A 16,132-nucleotide genomic window follows, 5' to 3' on the forward strand; every position below is an offset into this window, starting at 1 on the left:
CTTGTTTAAGTTTGTGTCTGGGAACAAAAGTTAATTGGGCTTTGGCTATGGCAAATTTCCCTCTTTACTACCTTACCTCTTTGTCTGTATCCAGTCTTAATGCTAAGCTAAGCTAAGCTTTGTATTGGATGTACAGACATGAGAGTGGTATCAGTCATACCTAACTCTAATCAAGAAAGTGAATAAGTGAATTTCACATAATGTCAAACTATTCATCTTATTAAATTTGTCAATGAGCAAAAATGTTAACTGTTTAGAAAAAAGCCCTGAGGCCAGTTGCACAAAACACCTTAAGTTAAGATTTTCCTTAAAGTCCAAGTTCAAATTTATTAAAATAAAAACAGTTTCACAAAACACCCTTAACTCTTCTCCCTTAAGGTTTCCATAAAATGTTCACTTAAGTATTTAAGGTTTTTCCCCTCATGTCTAATACCTAAGGAAACACTGAGCGTCAGTTAAGCTGTTGCACAGAAGACCTTAGCAACCAAACTAAGGAAAAAACTAAAGGTACCTTTAATTGTATGTTAACCGCAACATGACTGAGTTTATGGTGATAAATGAAGAGAATGAACACGTCCCAAGAAGATAGTTAGATTCTCAGACAATTTATGATTTGTCTGACCGTCATTTTTTCTTGCCTTCTTCGGCCATTTTTTCTTCTGCAGTCCAACTTTCAGAGACTATAACAGGTGAGATGACAATCTGCATCACAAGCCCTAATACCAAAAAAAAGTCTTGTGCAAGATTCTGTGCAACTCCCTCAGCTAAGGAAGAAATCAGCCTTAAGTATCAAACTTAAGAAAACTTAAGGTGTTTTGTGCAACCAGCTCCTGGTTTTCTTCGGGTCACAATAAAGTTACTAAAGTTCAAGCTACTAAAGATACTGTCTGGTTTTTCAACCAGCAGATTCCTCCACTGATCTGAAAGCAGTAAAATCCTATAGTGGCTGTATGAGTCCTGGATGTAGTTTAAACTCCATCATCACTGCTTCTACTGATGAAATTTTTATTTAAATATTATACTATATTATTTAAACTCAATTTTACTATTAATTTATTATAAGACTTGACTTCTAATAACTCTCTGACAGCAGTACGGCCGTCAATCCTGGTTGATGGCGTTTGAGATGACTGAGAACTTTCACATCCTTATAATGGAGTCATTTCCACTTGGATTTCAGGACGTCTTCAGCCATTTTTCCCTCCTCAGTTACTGAATAAAGTGTGAATGTTGTCCTTGTTCTTGAGCTGCACTCCTGCCATGTGAAAAGGCTGTAACGTTAACCAAATTGAAGTCAGCAAGGTTGAAGCTCAGAGTGTTTCCCCAAACATTTGAAAGCATCATCAACCGCACCACTGTCCTTCAGTGCTAGTGACACCAATGTAGCAAAAGGAAAAATAAGAAGTAAAGATAACTGACATATTTCAACCTTGAATCGCAGACACTGGGGATATATATACGCACGTACAAAGCATATCACACGATTCTCACAAGAAGCAGCTGAACTGTCCTTGCTCATGTTGTTGCTCATATAAAACAGCTACAGGACATCATGGGAATGTGCAAGTTGTTCAGACAACTCTAATCAATGTAATGTGAGATATTTTCTGTGTGGTTTAGTGTCAAAGTCCGGTGGAGCTGTATCACTCCATGTGAACTCTTCTTCATACTGTGGAGGGAAAGTTGAGACGATGCTTTGTACACTTGGAAATCAACAGCCGCCCACACAACAGCACCCACTCAGAGTCTCCAGCACAGTTCATCACAACCTGTGTCAAATTCAGACCATCAGAATTAACTTTGGTTTGTGTGTGTGTGTGTGTGTGTGTGTGTGTGTGTGTGTGTGTGTGTGTGTGCAACTCATATGAAGTGATACAATTCAATTGGCACGACTAATGAGAAATGAATATATTAACATAAATCTCTATCTTGTTGAGTGGGGTTTTAGCTTTTTTATTCTTTTTGTGTGTGTGTGTGTGTGTGTGTGTGTGTGCGTGCGTGCGTGTGTGTGTGTGTGTGTGTGTGTGCGTGCGTGTGTGCGTGTGTGTAGTCCATTAGAGGAACAATGTGTAGGAATTTGTGGCATCTAGTGATGAGGTTGCAGATTGCAACCACATAACCTTCAGTTAACGTAAAAATTTCTCTATACAGCCAGTGTTTGGTTTGTCCCATCAGGGCTACTGTAGAAACATCCGTGGGACCTCAATGTGGTTCTGGCCTGAGGTGGATTCTGGTTTCCTTATGAAAACACATGATTGCAAATGTATTAAATAAAATGACTTCTGTAAGAAAAACAAGACTTTGTAAATGGAACTGAACAAATGATATCAGAGCTGAGGTAGCACAAAGACACTGTGAAAGAAAAAGTGCTTTTGTCAAAATCTGTCAGCGGATAGGGAGTCAAAAACTGTAAAGGTTGATGCTCAAAGTTCCCACACAGTTTTTGACAGTCGAGTTACAAGTAGAAATTTGACCCCATTTTTACAACTGAAAAACATTCCAATCACAAAGCAGAGTCCAATCAGAGAGGAGGTGGTTCTCTTGTCTTCATCTACACCGCAGATCCTGGAAGGTGTAGTATATTTTCAAGTTGATGGCAACGGAGTTGAATATCTACGGCAGAGATGAAGGTAACAGAACACCTACCCTCTGATTGGACTCTGCTATGTGAATGGATTGTCCAATCAGATTCAAGTGTAAAAATAGGGTAAAATGTTTTACTTGTAACTTCAGTGTCACACACACTGTGTGGAAACTTTCAGCACCAAGTCTTATAGTTTTCTGCTTTCTATCTGTACACAGACATTGACAAAAGCACTTCTTTCACAGTGTCTTTGTGCTACCTCAACAGTAAGATTCATATTTGAATAGCTCTCTTTTTACAAATACAAAATGTCTTCTATGCATGCACAATTACAGGTTTACAAAAGTTGAGTTACAACTACATCTGGAATTACTGGTGAACATCAGTTTACAAGTTCAAAATTCTTTTGACCCTAATTTGAGCACATACAGGTATGGGGTGTAGTCATGCCAATGACTTACCATTTATTGCTGGTTGTGGGGTAAGGTGTGGACTTAGTTGGATTCTGGTATCCCTGTGAAAACATATAATTATACTTAATAAAACAAACTTTCCATTGCAGGGAAAACACGGTCATCTAAGGCAGCTGTTCACATTACAGTAATGAGTAACTACTTACCATTATTAACTCAGTCAGGTGCAAGTTATGCAGAAAGCTCCAATCAATTTCAAAAGAGGGACCCGCTACTTTTCACCCCTTTCCTGCTGTAATGTCTTTCAGAGCACAGACACTGTAAACACACCTGTCACCTGTCCAGCCCAGACCTGCTGTAAAACACCGAGGCTACACAGCGCTCGTGAAAGAAAGAGTAAATGCAGCCCCGAAATTAGTTTTTAAAAACACATGTTAACGGATCTGAGGCTCCGACAATTTTATAGGAGCACCAACCCGGAGATGAGATCTGACAGATCCGTTTTACCAGTTTGCATGGAAGCTAGCCCCCCCCCATTAAACCAAGATGACGTCCCGCAGGAAACGCACCTCAAAACTACGGTGTTCCACAGCGGTCAAATAACATCAAACCCGGTGTCAAACCGGAGCGCGCGCAGCCTGTTAAAGCTGAAGTTCTGTGCCTCTACATCTGCTTTCATCTGGATCAAACAGCCATTACGAACAAATACACTAACTCTATGTCCGACCTAATAGTGATGTTATGTATGTGTGAGACGATAGCGATTATGTCAACAGAATTTGTGGCCATAAACGTGTTTGCTGTTTATAGTGTAATCAGGCATGATATTAACGTGATTACAGTCAATAATGTTATTTTTATGTTTGTGTGTTTGTTATGTCTGATATCCTATCCATACTGAAAGGGGGTTTCTGCCAAAATATGACTTCATATCACTCATCAGAGTTATAATTTGAAGATTATACATAACCATATATATATATATATATATATATACCTTTTAAGTCCAACATTAGGAGCTGGAATCAATTTTTGGTAAGTAAAAAACTGCATTGTATGTGTTGCACAGGCTCTATACAGAGTTTTGAACTAGTGAAAAGTACTGGTTATGGTATAATCTTCTAAATATAACTCTGATAACTGATATGAAGTAATTTTGAGGCAGAAAAACCCTTTCAGTATCAAATTGGGAGCAGGAATCAATTTTTGGCAAGTAAAAAACTGCATTTTACCAGTTTTCAACAGGTAAAGAGTACTGGTTAAGGTATAATCTTCTAAATATAACTCTGGTGTATGTGTGGACAAATATGTGGACACAGGAGCGAGTTACAGAGGTCTATTGGAGACCCTATTAAGATGATTGTGTAAACTCGGAAATGAAAATGTAATTCCATGATAGCAATGTAATTTTTCACACATGAATGTGTTTGAGGATTAAACTGGACTTGACTTGATGAATATGAGCGAAGCAGGAGAAGCAGTCAGCAGGTTCCATTTGAAAGTAGTTCATCTTTTGCTTGCAGTCAGTCAGGTGAGTGGTTACAGCTGAGAAAGTGGACACTCAGCTAGAATCTTATTATCTTAAATAAAGCAACAAAAATTGTTGATGTATAATCATGTGGGAACAAACAAAGGAAATTAGATGTACTACTTAAGAATAAAATAAACATAATTTGAGGAAATGTAATGAAATGAACTCACTCGAGGAACTAAGGAATAAAGGTGAAATGACAGAGGGAACCAGCCGAATGAAGGGCAAACAGAGAATGAGCTCAGGACAGAACAAAGAACAGTCCTGTGTGAGCTGCCCACTTAGCACACCTGTTCTCCTGCTGCTCTTCAGCCCAGCTAATTAAAGACAATTAAGAAGACAATGCAGTAATCCAATTTGCATTTTCATTTTTACAGACTCATGTGGGCGTTCTATGACCATATTAAAATGAAAATTGAAAAGCTGTTAATAATTAATTATTATTGTAATCATTCATTCCATTTGTGGAAGGTGTTTTATATTTACAGATTCACATTTACAAACGGGTCGTCAATCTGTTCACGGAAATAATATTGAGACAAATCTACCTCCATAAACCTGTAATGACTCAGTGAACCACCAGAGGACTCTAATGCTCAAGTCCATCTAAGGCAGGCTTCTTTAACAAGCAGGCAGAAACAAGAATGCAGCTAGATGTACTCAGGGGTAATGATGAGGTGATGGGAGCAGGTGTGAGGACAACTGCAGAGCAGAGGGGGGGGGGGGGGGGGGGGGGGGGCAGGAGAGTTGTGCCTGGCAAATAAATAACAGGTTAAAGGTGATGTCTGGATTATAGTTTAGTTTGTGTAACTGTGATGTCACCCTGCAGACTCAAAACATTGGTTAAAAACACACACACACACACTCACACAAAGGACACCACCATCTGCCTTAATTTATAAATATTTTATATACAAAATATTGTTACAAGTATTTTCAACATATGTCACATCATAATAATGATAAGTACTTTACATACATTTGATCAATCCTCATATTTCACAGTACATACATGAAAAAGATCACAATTCTAGTCCAGTTTGATTGTATACAATAAATACATGCTCTGATCTTAGGCTTTTATTTTTATTTATCTATTTTTTTTTACAAACTTACAGTTAGTTTTAAACAGAGTGCAAGAGTTCAGTTGTCACTACAGCTATGGCAACTGAGAAACATCCGCCTTTATGCACTTATACTCTACTGTAGACAATGTTTGTTCAGTTTAATACAGCAGAACCAAGCATTAAACAAGCATAAAGCATAAAGCGGGAGATCCTCCAGTGGCCACGTCTGTCTCGACTTTGTGAAGTGAGCTAGCTGAACGTGGCTCACTGAACACTTGCGTTCCTTGGCACATAGTAAACAGACAAAGAGTGTGGATCAAACCCAGTTACAGTTCAGTCAAACCTGCCTGTGTATTCGATCTTCCATCGGTCCAAATTCGTACTGCGCCTGACATAAAACAGACATTCAGAAACTTATGATTGGAACAGGATGCGGCTGTGCATGCATGGAGGTCTGTTTTGGGTCCTCCATAAAGGTCTTCACACTATTTTAACCCTTTAAAAACAGGTTGCCAGATTTTGTCTGTTGCAATTCAGAGCAGGTCTACAGGTAAACAGTCTCCACAGTCACAGTTTAACATTTGGCAAAACAAAACGAAAACAGAAGAACAAAATTCAAAACCTATGAAGAAGCTGTTCGACAGGCCACAGTCCAGTGGCCAGTTATGTACTTTAAACTACTATGCCCATAATTCTTTGCTTCTGAGAAAAATCCATGCCTTCTTCCTTAAAATGTCAATGATGTTGTACCCATTCACGTTTTAAGTCTGAGTACGGTGAGCTAGCTGTTAGCTATGTTAGCCAGTTGGCTTTTTTTTTTTTAAGGCTGTGTAATTCATAAGAACTAACTACATTTTCTTTCTGTTCAGGGTTTCATGTATTCAGTCTGGGAGAAGTTCTCCATTAAAGAGCGACACACATTAGCAGCAGCAGCAGCCTGAAGCACTTCTAGTTGGTTCAGTGCATCAGACTGTAGTATTTTCCAGCATGGATCAGATCCTGGCTACTGTATCCTGACTTCCTCTTTCTGTAAGACGCATCTGGTGCTACAGGTGTCAGCTGACATGTGAATCAGCTGATGTGTGTTGCACTTCTAACATCAGGTTGAATTAAAAATGAGTAACCCATCATCCATCATCATGTTGTTCTTTGTTCTTCAAGTTGGGGAATTACTGTTGGCTACTAAATTCCCATATTGCAATTTTAGAGCAGTTTCCATGGGGATGTTCATAATTGTTTCTTGCAAGCTCGAGCTCTTTGCAACAACTCATGCTAAGTGTGACATTTGTTCGCTCTAATGTGTTTGTTGTGACATTTGTCAGCTGGTTAATGACATTTTTTGGGAAATGGTTGGATACCAGAGTCAACAGCGGTACCGATGTCATATATGTCACTATTTGTCAGCAGTCAGAAGGCCCCGAAGGCTCAGAAGGTGCAGGAGTCTGGGATTACTTGCTCCAAATCACTCCCATCTCCTGTCGTAGTTACAGCAGCAAGAATCTTCAGTTTTAGAACTAATGCCATGTTTGCATCTTTCAGTACTGTCAGGTGGACAAACCCAGAATTAGCAGTGTGAGGTCAGTTCTGATGGCCAACAGATGACAGATTTTATCCAGATGTAGTCAGTCATTAGAATTAGAAGATCTTTAGTTTACCTCTGATGATCTAAAACTATTTCTGACCACTGAGTTGATGATCTAAACCCATATGTTGCTTGATAGTCATGACACTGGTGCTCAATTTTCAACATTTAGAGAAAGCCTCTCCGTCCAAACTGCACCTTTGATTTAAATACGTTTCTTTCTTACCATAATTATGACAAATATTCAACCTACTTATATGTACTGTGTCCTCCTCCTCCATGTTGAATGTTATCACTCACAGGCTTTAATGGTCTGTGATTACTGAACCCAGACCTTGCTCCGTGTCAGTTATCACCCTTTCCAACAATCTGGTGCTGAGTCAGCGCCTCTGCTCATCTGCCCTCCTCCACAGGACGGAGTTCAGACTTCAGCTTGACAAACTCCTTGGCCACCTCATCAGCAGGTCGCTGGGACAGGATACGCATCACTGTCATGCCCGTCTCGTCCGTGTAAATGCGAGGCCCGATAGGACACCAGCACACGCAGCTCTTGCGGTCGGCGACGTCACGCAGCTGGACCACGGCCACACCGACCACCCGGTCCGCCCGGCCGAAACAGTAGTCCTTCACCGTCACCTGGAGCTCGTAGCAGTCCGGGGATTCCTTACCCAGGATACTACAGGGCAGAGGAGCAGATTAAAAAACAGCCTCTTATTTACTGCATCTCTCAGCTGTAAATGTTCGAATCTATTTTTAGGTGCAAAAGTTCAAACTCACAACTGGAATGCCTCGTTAAACTTTGCCGTCCAGCTGTTGTTCTTGGACTTTGTGGTGAACTTGCGCTTCTTGTCGGCGAGGAAGGGACCAACCATGGAGACCTCAACGAAAGGCCGGAACATACCCGAGGTCTGCCACTTCATGTCGTTCACCGCGATGACTGGAGAGAGGGATGTGAGAGAGGGAGAGGGAGAAGAGGAAATGACAGACAGAGATTCAGTGTGGATGATGTGTCTGCATGAGTGTATGTCTAAATCAGAGGTGCACAGTCAGGAGAGGAAAACCAGGCAAATGCTTGGGGCCCTCAAGGGGAACAGGGGCCCCCAATATCCCCTCATATTGGTACATTTTGCAATGATTACTATAAACCCCCTCAAACCTCCCATAAAGACACTGTACAGGTCCTGCATGTGAGGCGTTCAGGGGACATCTGTAAATCGTAGTCTAGGATCGCCACTGATCTTCATATATTTACATTCACATCACCGCCAACTTTATGTTTTTCTTCATTATTCTATTTTGATCTTATTTTCTTTTTATGTACCAATTTGCATAATTGTTTATCTGTGTTAATGTGAAATGAGAAGTAGAAACATTTCTTCTCATATAAGTTGCTTCAGGGAGTAAAACTATAACGTGCCAGCATTTACAGAACACACTTGATTTTCCGGTCTGTTTCATGTACATGTTTGTGTATTTTGAACGCAGGCGTCTCACCTCTCACATTGACCTTGCGTTCCTTCCCGAGCATCATGTCGATCTGCAGTAAGGCCTCTCCGATTGGCTTCTCCACCCCTGAACCTGCACGATAGCCAACACGATGCCGTTAACATCTTCAAACTTCACTCTTTGTGTTTTTGTTTTAGTCTTATCTTGATCTTCTTGCTGCTGCACTTTCTTATCTTACATTTCAGCTTCAATTTCCACAGAGGCTGATCATCATAAAATGGGGAACGGTATGATTATATTTAGTATTTGATGAAGGGATAATTTCTAATTTATTAGAATTAAGACAGAGAAAGGAGGACAAGGAAATAATGCTAAAATATGAACATTTTCATTATTTTTTTAAATGGTAAAGTGAGCAGCCTTGCCACTGAAAACTCTTTAAAAATAGTTAATATAAACAGTTTTACACCTGGTTTCATGAGCAAGGAAACGTGTAAAACATCCTCTAACACTGTGCCTTTGTTAAGAGTGAAGCACCTTTTGGTGACAGGTGACATCCAATTAGAACTTAGAAAGAAATTCAGTTTAATTTCATGAACCTAAAATATTTGGGTGTTCCTAGGCTCAGCAGTTGTGTAGACTTAGTGTTGTGTTGTGGACTTACCTCTGTCAGGTCGAATCTTTTCATTGCCAGTGATTCTGATGCCCATCCCATCATGCACTGAGAAGACAGGAAAAGAGATTTAGTGAACTTTTTCAACACAAGGGATATCTGATCCTCTAAAGCCTTTATATCATGCATGCAGTGTGTGTGTGTGTGTGTGTGTGTGTGATCACCTTGGGAGTGTTGTGTGGTGACAAAGGTCTTGATGAGAGCGTCGGTGCTCTGGGAGTAGAGGGAGAGGGCGTAACGCAAGGACGCCAGTTCAGGACTTTTCTCGACAAACGCCTTCTTCAGCCCGTTTCCTCCGGCGTGGAAATATTGCTGAAGGAAGTAAAGACAACAGAGTGAGAAAATAATCTGTGCCAGATAATATTCTAAACACGGTTAGTGCAACTCTACTGTATATTGTGTTGTGTCCCTGTGCAGTGAAACTACAGTATACACAGGTATGTAAAAGTGCTGTATGTCAATGTAGAGGAATGAATTTTGTAACTAAATAAAATGTTATACTATATTTCACTACTGAATGTGTAAACAAAAAAGAATTAGGATTTGGTTTGGTGTGATGCCCGACTATGTTGTGATTATTATCTTACCTATTTTATTTAATACCTAAGAGTCATATCAGTGTCTCAAAATCAATGTATTAAGATGCAACTGATGTTTTCCCATGTTTGTCTTACGATACACGTAAGTTTCAGACGTGAGTCAGTGCAGGTCTCCACCTACCTTGATCGTCTCCAGCCCTGCGTCAATAATTATACACTGCTTAGGCGTCAGGGTTTTGGCTTCACCCCCTCCCTACAGCAAGCAGAGTTCACAGACTCACATTAGACAAACAGTCAACATCGATAAATACATAAAGACAAAACCATACACGAGCAGGAAAAACTAATGAATCCAGGCCTAAGTTCATTCGTGTGACTTTGATATTTAGAGCTGCTTATTTGTGTTGACTTAAATCTAGTTGTTGGATAACAACTACACTGACTTAACTTTTGTAAATCAGTCAATAAACGACTGTGATAAAAAAAAAAGTAGGAAATCCACACATCATTATCTGCATTTCTTTAATTGACTGGAAAATGAAGTGGGGAATACATTTCAGAGACTTGTTCTGTTTGAGCAGCTCCAGAAAAAGCAGTTTGTGGTTGAGTGCTCCACAAGTTTTACCAAGCCTGTCTCGTCTTTACACTGCCAACTTCCTGCAGCAGCTGACTATGACTGTCGCGGCCAGTCTGTACTAACGTCAGCAGGAAACCCCTAAAGTCTTTTTTGAGATACAAATCTTACAATGTTTTTCAGTGAGAACTTAATTTTGCTTCTTCTCATGTGTGTTTTTCGCACATTTGAAAAGATTTCTTTACATCAAAAATGTCTTAAAGGATAAACAGAGATATTGGTTGACTGACACGTGTCTCAGCTTGTCATCTCTGCTTTACAATGTCCCGTCAGAGACACACAGGTGGTTACGCACTTCTTTGTATGTGTGTGTGTGTGTGTGTGTTACCTTGAGATTTGAGAGTCCTTTAGCTGCTGTGAGGAGTTGGGCTCCCTGCAGAGAGAGGGAGGGAGAGAGAGGGAAGTGGACAAACTTCATTTTAAATCAAAATTTTCCTGTAAGGAAGAAAAAATGCAGAGACTCAACAGGATCACACTTCTCCACAGAACTGGACCCCGGAGAAACACACCTGCTGACATCCACCTGTAGATGGCAGCAGAGCACTGCCTCTGGTCTGAATGGGACACTACCATAACCCAACACTGCACAACACAGACACTGCATATGTTGTACACATTTGCAGATTTACTGCAGCACTTCCCATTCATTCCTTTCTGTTATAATAATCAACTTGGAGGGACTTTGTTGGAATACATCATCTGTGTCAACAACATGTCATTTAGGGAAACCTGTTTGCAGACACGACAACATGCAAATGTAAATTCTGTTACTAAAAACTGTTGCTGTTTGGCAGCTGATTTTCAGATGCTGGATTGTCCTTGGATTCTCCAACAAGGAGAGGTTTTTTAAAACATTTATCAAAAGTATAGTGCAGGTTATTTGTACTTAATGGGCAAAAACATGCATAAATATTTTCTTTTTAATATTAACTGTGTGTTTGTTTGTGCATTTTCCCACCTCCTTCACTTTACTCTAATCACTCTCATCAACGTGTAAACAAAGCAGGACCTGTGGTGACCATGAAGAAATAAAGAGTGTGGACGACTCATCACACAAACGTCCTTCTCCCTCTGTGACGACCAGTTTTAGACCTTATGAGTGACATTTTTTTGCAACAGGGGACATTTTGTCCGGTGCTCACATCTTCAAAGAGCTGTGTGAAGATTAAGAATTAACTTAAAATTTTAAAGGGGAACTCCACTCCATTTTACATATCAAAGTCTGTTTATGGGTCCTGGGGAATACTACTGCATGTGTGAATAAGGTTGCCGAGGGAGCTGCATGAAATCTGATGAACTGCCTCAAGTGATGTCACTTCAGTCGGCGCCGTTTGGATCTGAAGACTACAAGTCTGAGGGGGTTTTGGGTTAGAAAGAAGTGAGCTTACCAGACCTCCTGTAGCCTGCTCCTGTTTCTGCTGCAGGCTCAAGGCTACGACTAGCATAACAAAACCAAATCTACACCTAAACTCAACTGTGGTTGAGTTGCATTGTGGGCAACGTAGTCGCCAAGTTTTGACGATAAGAAGAGTGTGTGGAATAAAAAGGATATCTCTGGTTCTGCTGCATCGATCTGATCCTGCTTTTAACACTGTCCATCGTGAGTCCGACAGTGTTATAGGAGTGCAATGCTAACTGAAGTGGGTACTCTCTGATGATCTGGAGTGGTTTTAGTTAAAGGTTAGGGTTTGGGTTAGGTCAGGTAGTTGTGATGGTCAGGGTTAGGGTGGCGCTCACCAGGCTGTCGTTGCTCTGAGGCAGGACGATGGTCTTCTCCAGGCTGCTCAGGACGATCTTCCACAGATCCTTCAGGATCCTCTTCAGCACCGTCTTCTCACAGGTGTCAGCAAAGATACTGAGACTGGATCACACACGAAAACACACCACAACTGTGAGCTGACACTTGTTTGGTCCAACAGACTACGTTGTTCAGTTATAGTTATTGTAGAGGTCAAAGTTAAAACATTTAAATTCCGCCAGTCTTTAATATGGCTTGCTTAAATGCAGACTTGCCAGTTAGACCAAGTTTAAGTAAGTAATAATAATAATAACATTTTCTTCAATATACTTTCTCTTCAATAAGACAGTTGTTCATTAAATCCTAATGAATTGCCTGAAGTGCAAACCGGCCCTGCGAGTCACAAACAGTAAAAATGAATGCAACAGAAAAAGATTAATTTCCAAATAATTTTCTTAAAACAGAGACAGGTAAAACAGAGACAGGTAAAACAGAGACAGATCAGTTGGGACGCCTCCAGCTATTTGCAAACACTAAGCACGGGAAACCTTGAGCTTTTTCTTCAGAGGATCGAGCTAAACATGCAAAGTGTGAAAATTCACCACATAAAGGATGAAGGTTACAATAATCACTGAATGATGAATATATATTTACTGGGGTTTAAAGGGAGCAATTTCCTTCATGTAAAATTCTCTGGAAAGCAATAATAACAATCAAACAACACAAGTCTCAGAGTTCAGTCCCGGGTCGTAGCACCGGACTACACGCTTCTTTCCAAGAAACTTTTAAGAAATTATTAGGAAATAACAGACCTGTAAAATAGAGCATTACCTAAATCTGCACTTTGAAAAGTTGAAACACACTGACTGAGAATGCTGTACTATTGGAGCGCTTCATTCTTCACCTTTACTGAAGGAAAGGTGCTTGAAGTAATGCATGTTCTGCTTTGCTCCTCAGTTGATGGACAAAAGTGTGAACTGCAATTTAAAGACTAAAACATGTTGACATCTCCGATCTGCATCATCAAGAGAAAGTCCTTGTGGTCACTTGTTGTTTATTCTACAGAATAACTGGTGAGTGGCTCCTTCAAACGGCTTTAAGAAGTTTTTCAAGGACTGCAAAGTTACTTTTTTAAAGTTTTAACCCTTCTAATGATGTAACATGTGCATCAGGAGGGTCATTGTGGAGACTGGTCAGTTTCCTGTTGTGTTAATGCATGCCGTTACATTTACTTCCAGTCCTTTAGACTTAATTTAGGAGGAAGTAATTCAGTATTTAAGCACCAAAAACCACCAGTAAAAAAAACTTTGGGTTGATTCACAACCTTAATCTAGTTCCAATACGTCTTTTATATTACTGTTGAGTTATTTACCCAGACTTAATTATGGTTTTGACCCAGTGTTGGACACAAAAGCTCTAATTTCATGTTAAAACTGTCACAAATTTATTGTTAGTTGTACAAATTCATTTGCAGACAAACTTACTTCCCATCCAGGAACTCCATGAGGGGCCGCAGCATGTTGTCAGCATCTGCCTCTGCTGTGTTGTGGTTGGGGGGCCCTTTGATCTGGTAGAGGATCTCAGCCATCTGACGCATGCAGCCGTTGATACGAGTCTGGAAGCTGGAGGGAGAAGAGGGAGGGGAGGGAGAGGAGGGAGACGTAAACTTATGCACGGAAAACTTTTGCAGGGCTGGTGGAGGTTTGTTGCTCAGCCATCCACTGAATACTGTATGTGTGTGTGTGTGTGTGTGTGTGTGTGTATGTCTGTGTGTTACCTCTTGGCAAACACGGTGCTGAAGTTGTCCAGGACAGTGCTGAGCTTCACCTGCAGCTCATTGAGGATGTTAGCTGCCTCTGTATCCAGCTGTAACACACACACACACACACACGCATGCACGCACGCATGCACGCACGCACGCACGGACGCACACACACATAAAGGAAAAAGAGGAGGGAGGAGATATCAGGTTATTTGAAGCCTTTACAGTCAGTTCTACAGACACCACCACCAGATTGCTAAAACCTGAAATGTCAACTAGACCCACATCTGTCACATCTCAGCTGTGGTTCCTCATTTAGTGCTTTTATTTTTCTCTATTTTTGGTGTTTTATCCTCCTTTTCCAACGTACAGTATTTCCATCTCAGCTTCTCTCACACAACTGAGGAACGAGTGGAAAATATTATTCAATATTAGTGTGAATAAATCCTTCATTTATACACATTCAGAGATGTAGAGCCTCATTTATCAACTGTTTTTAGACACAAAAGTGCATTATCAAGAAGATGCACAAATGACATCCAAGAAAGAAAATGAAACTGTTGCATGTTGGTACAACTGAAACTGTTCAAAGTAGAAAAGTCTAACATTTTTGAAACTAAACATTTTTGTTTTAAAGGTTTGGGTTATTTGACATGGAGTTGTATGAGGTAGTCATGCAGAGTAGATTCAGATCAGGAGTGACGGCAGGAAACACCGGCAGAGCAATGTCTCGTTGTGCACAGGGCCAGCACAAAAAATGTGTTTCAGACACTTTGAAAAACCCACTGAAACGATCCAATATCTGTTTAAATGTACGTTTCGTGTAGAATATTTCCAGTGGTTTATCCTCAGCACTTTTTTTCTGCTGGCCCTGTTCACCAGTGTCTCCCCTGACTAGCACCGCACTGATCTGAATCTAGTCTGGGTAATACGCTAGGTAATATGCTTCGACTCATACAACCCCACATCATCATCACCGACACCCATACATTATCCTTTTTACTTAATCTTACTTTGTGCTAGTCTTACACATAGATTTAGAATATGCGCTACACATGCTTTGATAAATGAGGCCCCAGGTGTGCTGCGGGTATTTCCTGTTGAGACACTGGATATAAAAGCTTTGATTTGCTCTGGCAGGAGCATTACAGCTGGAATATGACACAGCTGCGTCCACTGCATCCACAGACATTAGGACGTCACCGTCCAACTTCACCGTTAAAAGTGATGTGCTCTATCTATTTATGGTCCTAGGTCAAGTGATGCAATCACTGCACCTTGTGGAGCAACTTACAGTGAGAATAAATGACCAAAACCAAAGGTAGCTGGTTTGCTGGTAGCTCTGGTTCTTTCCTTCCAGTAAACTCATACTGAAGCGCCCCTATCAATACGAGCACCTCGTCGGTTTCCATCAGTGCATTTTCTGACTTTTGAGCAGAGCTGTGCAGCAAAATAAACATTCATGAACCAGATACTGATGGTCATTGAAAAGGCAAACAGTGCACAGCACATGTACATATATCCTAGTGCATTTTGAGTGCAAGAGACGAGACGAGATGAGTAAGAGTGTGTAACACCAGATTCATTTCTCAGTGTCACTGGGTGCACATACAGTAAGTGTATGAGTCAGGGATACACACAGTATGGGCATACTCTGTATGTGTGTGTGCGTGTGTGTGTGTGTGTGTGTGTGTGTGTGTGGGATGATGCTGCTGAGTGACGAGTGTGTGCGGATCAGTAAACAGGAAAGAAACGCTGACTAAAATGCAAATGGAAGCGATCGTGACTGAGCACAAACTTGGGCGGAGAGGAGGTTGTAAGATTTGACGGGAGAGACGTGACGAGCTCATTCACGCCTCTTCAGACATATTCAATAGTGTGTGAAAGGAGCGCTTCAAGCTGTAAAGAGCGCGCCATTTCCTGACCACCGTTCCCTCGAGCAGGTCTTCAAAAATACAACACGAGAGGCGGAGGGATGGAGTAGTCTTTTAAAAAAATAAAATAAAAAAATACACTTAGTGGAACCAAGAGCAGCAGGAGGCTGTCACTCTTTCTTCTTAACACTTCCCTTGAGTCAACTGGACTTGTTGAGAGCAGAAAGCCGAATTCGAATTTAATAACATATAATAAACGTGGTGAAAAGCCTGGTGAGGAGGAAGCTGC

General features: G+C 40.8%; 1 protein-coding gene across 2 annotated transcripts in view; it reads right to left on the reverse strand.

Annotated features, from left to right (window-relative positions):
* Window positions 1–5,419: 5,419 nt before the first annotated feature.
* unc13ba (unc-13 homolog Ba (C. elegans)) overlaps window positions 5,420–16,132 on the reverse strand; it is a 173,066-nt gene continuing 162,353 nt past the window's right edge. For both annotated transcript variants that reach the window (XM_087176061.1, XM_087176060.1), the window contains 10 exons: window positions 13,985–14,073; window positions 13,692–13,829; window positions 12,207–12,330; window positions 10,798–10,842; window positions 10,017–10,088; window positions 9,461–9,608; window positions 9,288–9,344; window positions 8,672–8,755; window positions 7,955–8,114; window positions 5,420–7,853 (listed from right to left, as the gene is read on the reverse strand). In XM_087176061.1, coding sequence (XP_087032187.1) covers window positions 7,571–7,853; window positions 7,955–8,114; window positions 8,672–8,755; window positions 9,288–9,344; window positions 9,461–9,608; window positions 10,017–10,088; window positions 10,798–10,842; window positions 12,207–12,330; window positions 13,692–13,829; window positions 13,985–14,073 — 1,200 coding nt within the window. In that variant the 3' untranslated portion in view covers window positions 5,420–7,570. The remainder of the gene's footprint in view (window positions 7,854–7,954; window positions 8,115–8,671; window positions 8,756–9,287; window positions 9,345–9,460; window positions 9,609–10,016; window positions 10,089–10,797; window positions 10,843–12,206; window positions 12,331–13,691; window positions 13,830–13,984; window positions 14,074–16,132) is intronic.

The sequence above is a fragment of the Seriola lalandi genome, unplaced genomic scaffold (assembly GCF_002814215.2).
Source record: "Seriola lalandi dorsalis isolate HSWRI2012SDOR001 ecotype SW California unplaced genomic scaffold, Sedor1 jcf7180002054524, whole genome shotgun sequence".
Lineage (NCBI taxonomy): Eukaryota > Metazoa > Chordata > Actinopteri > Carangiformes > Carangidae > Seriola > Seriola lalandi.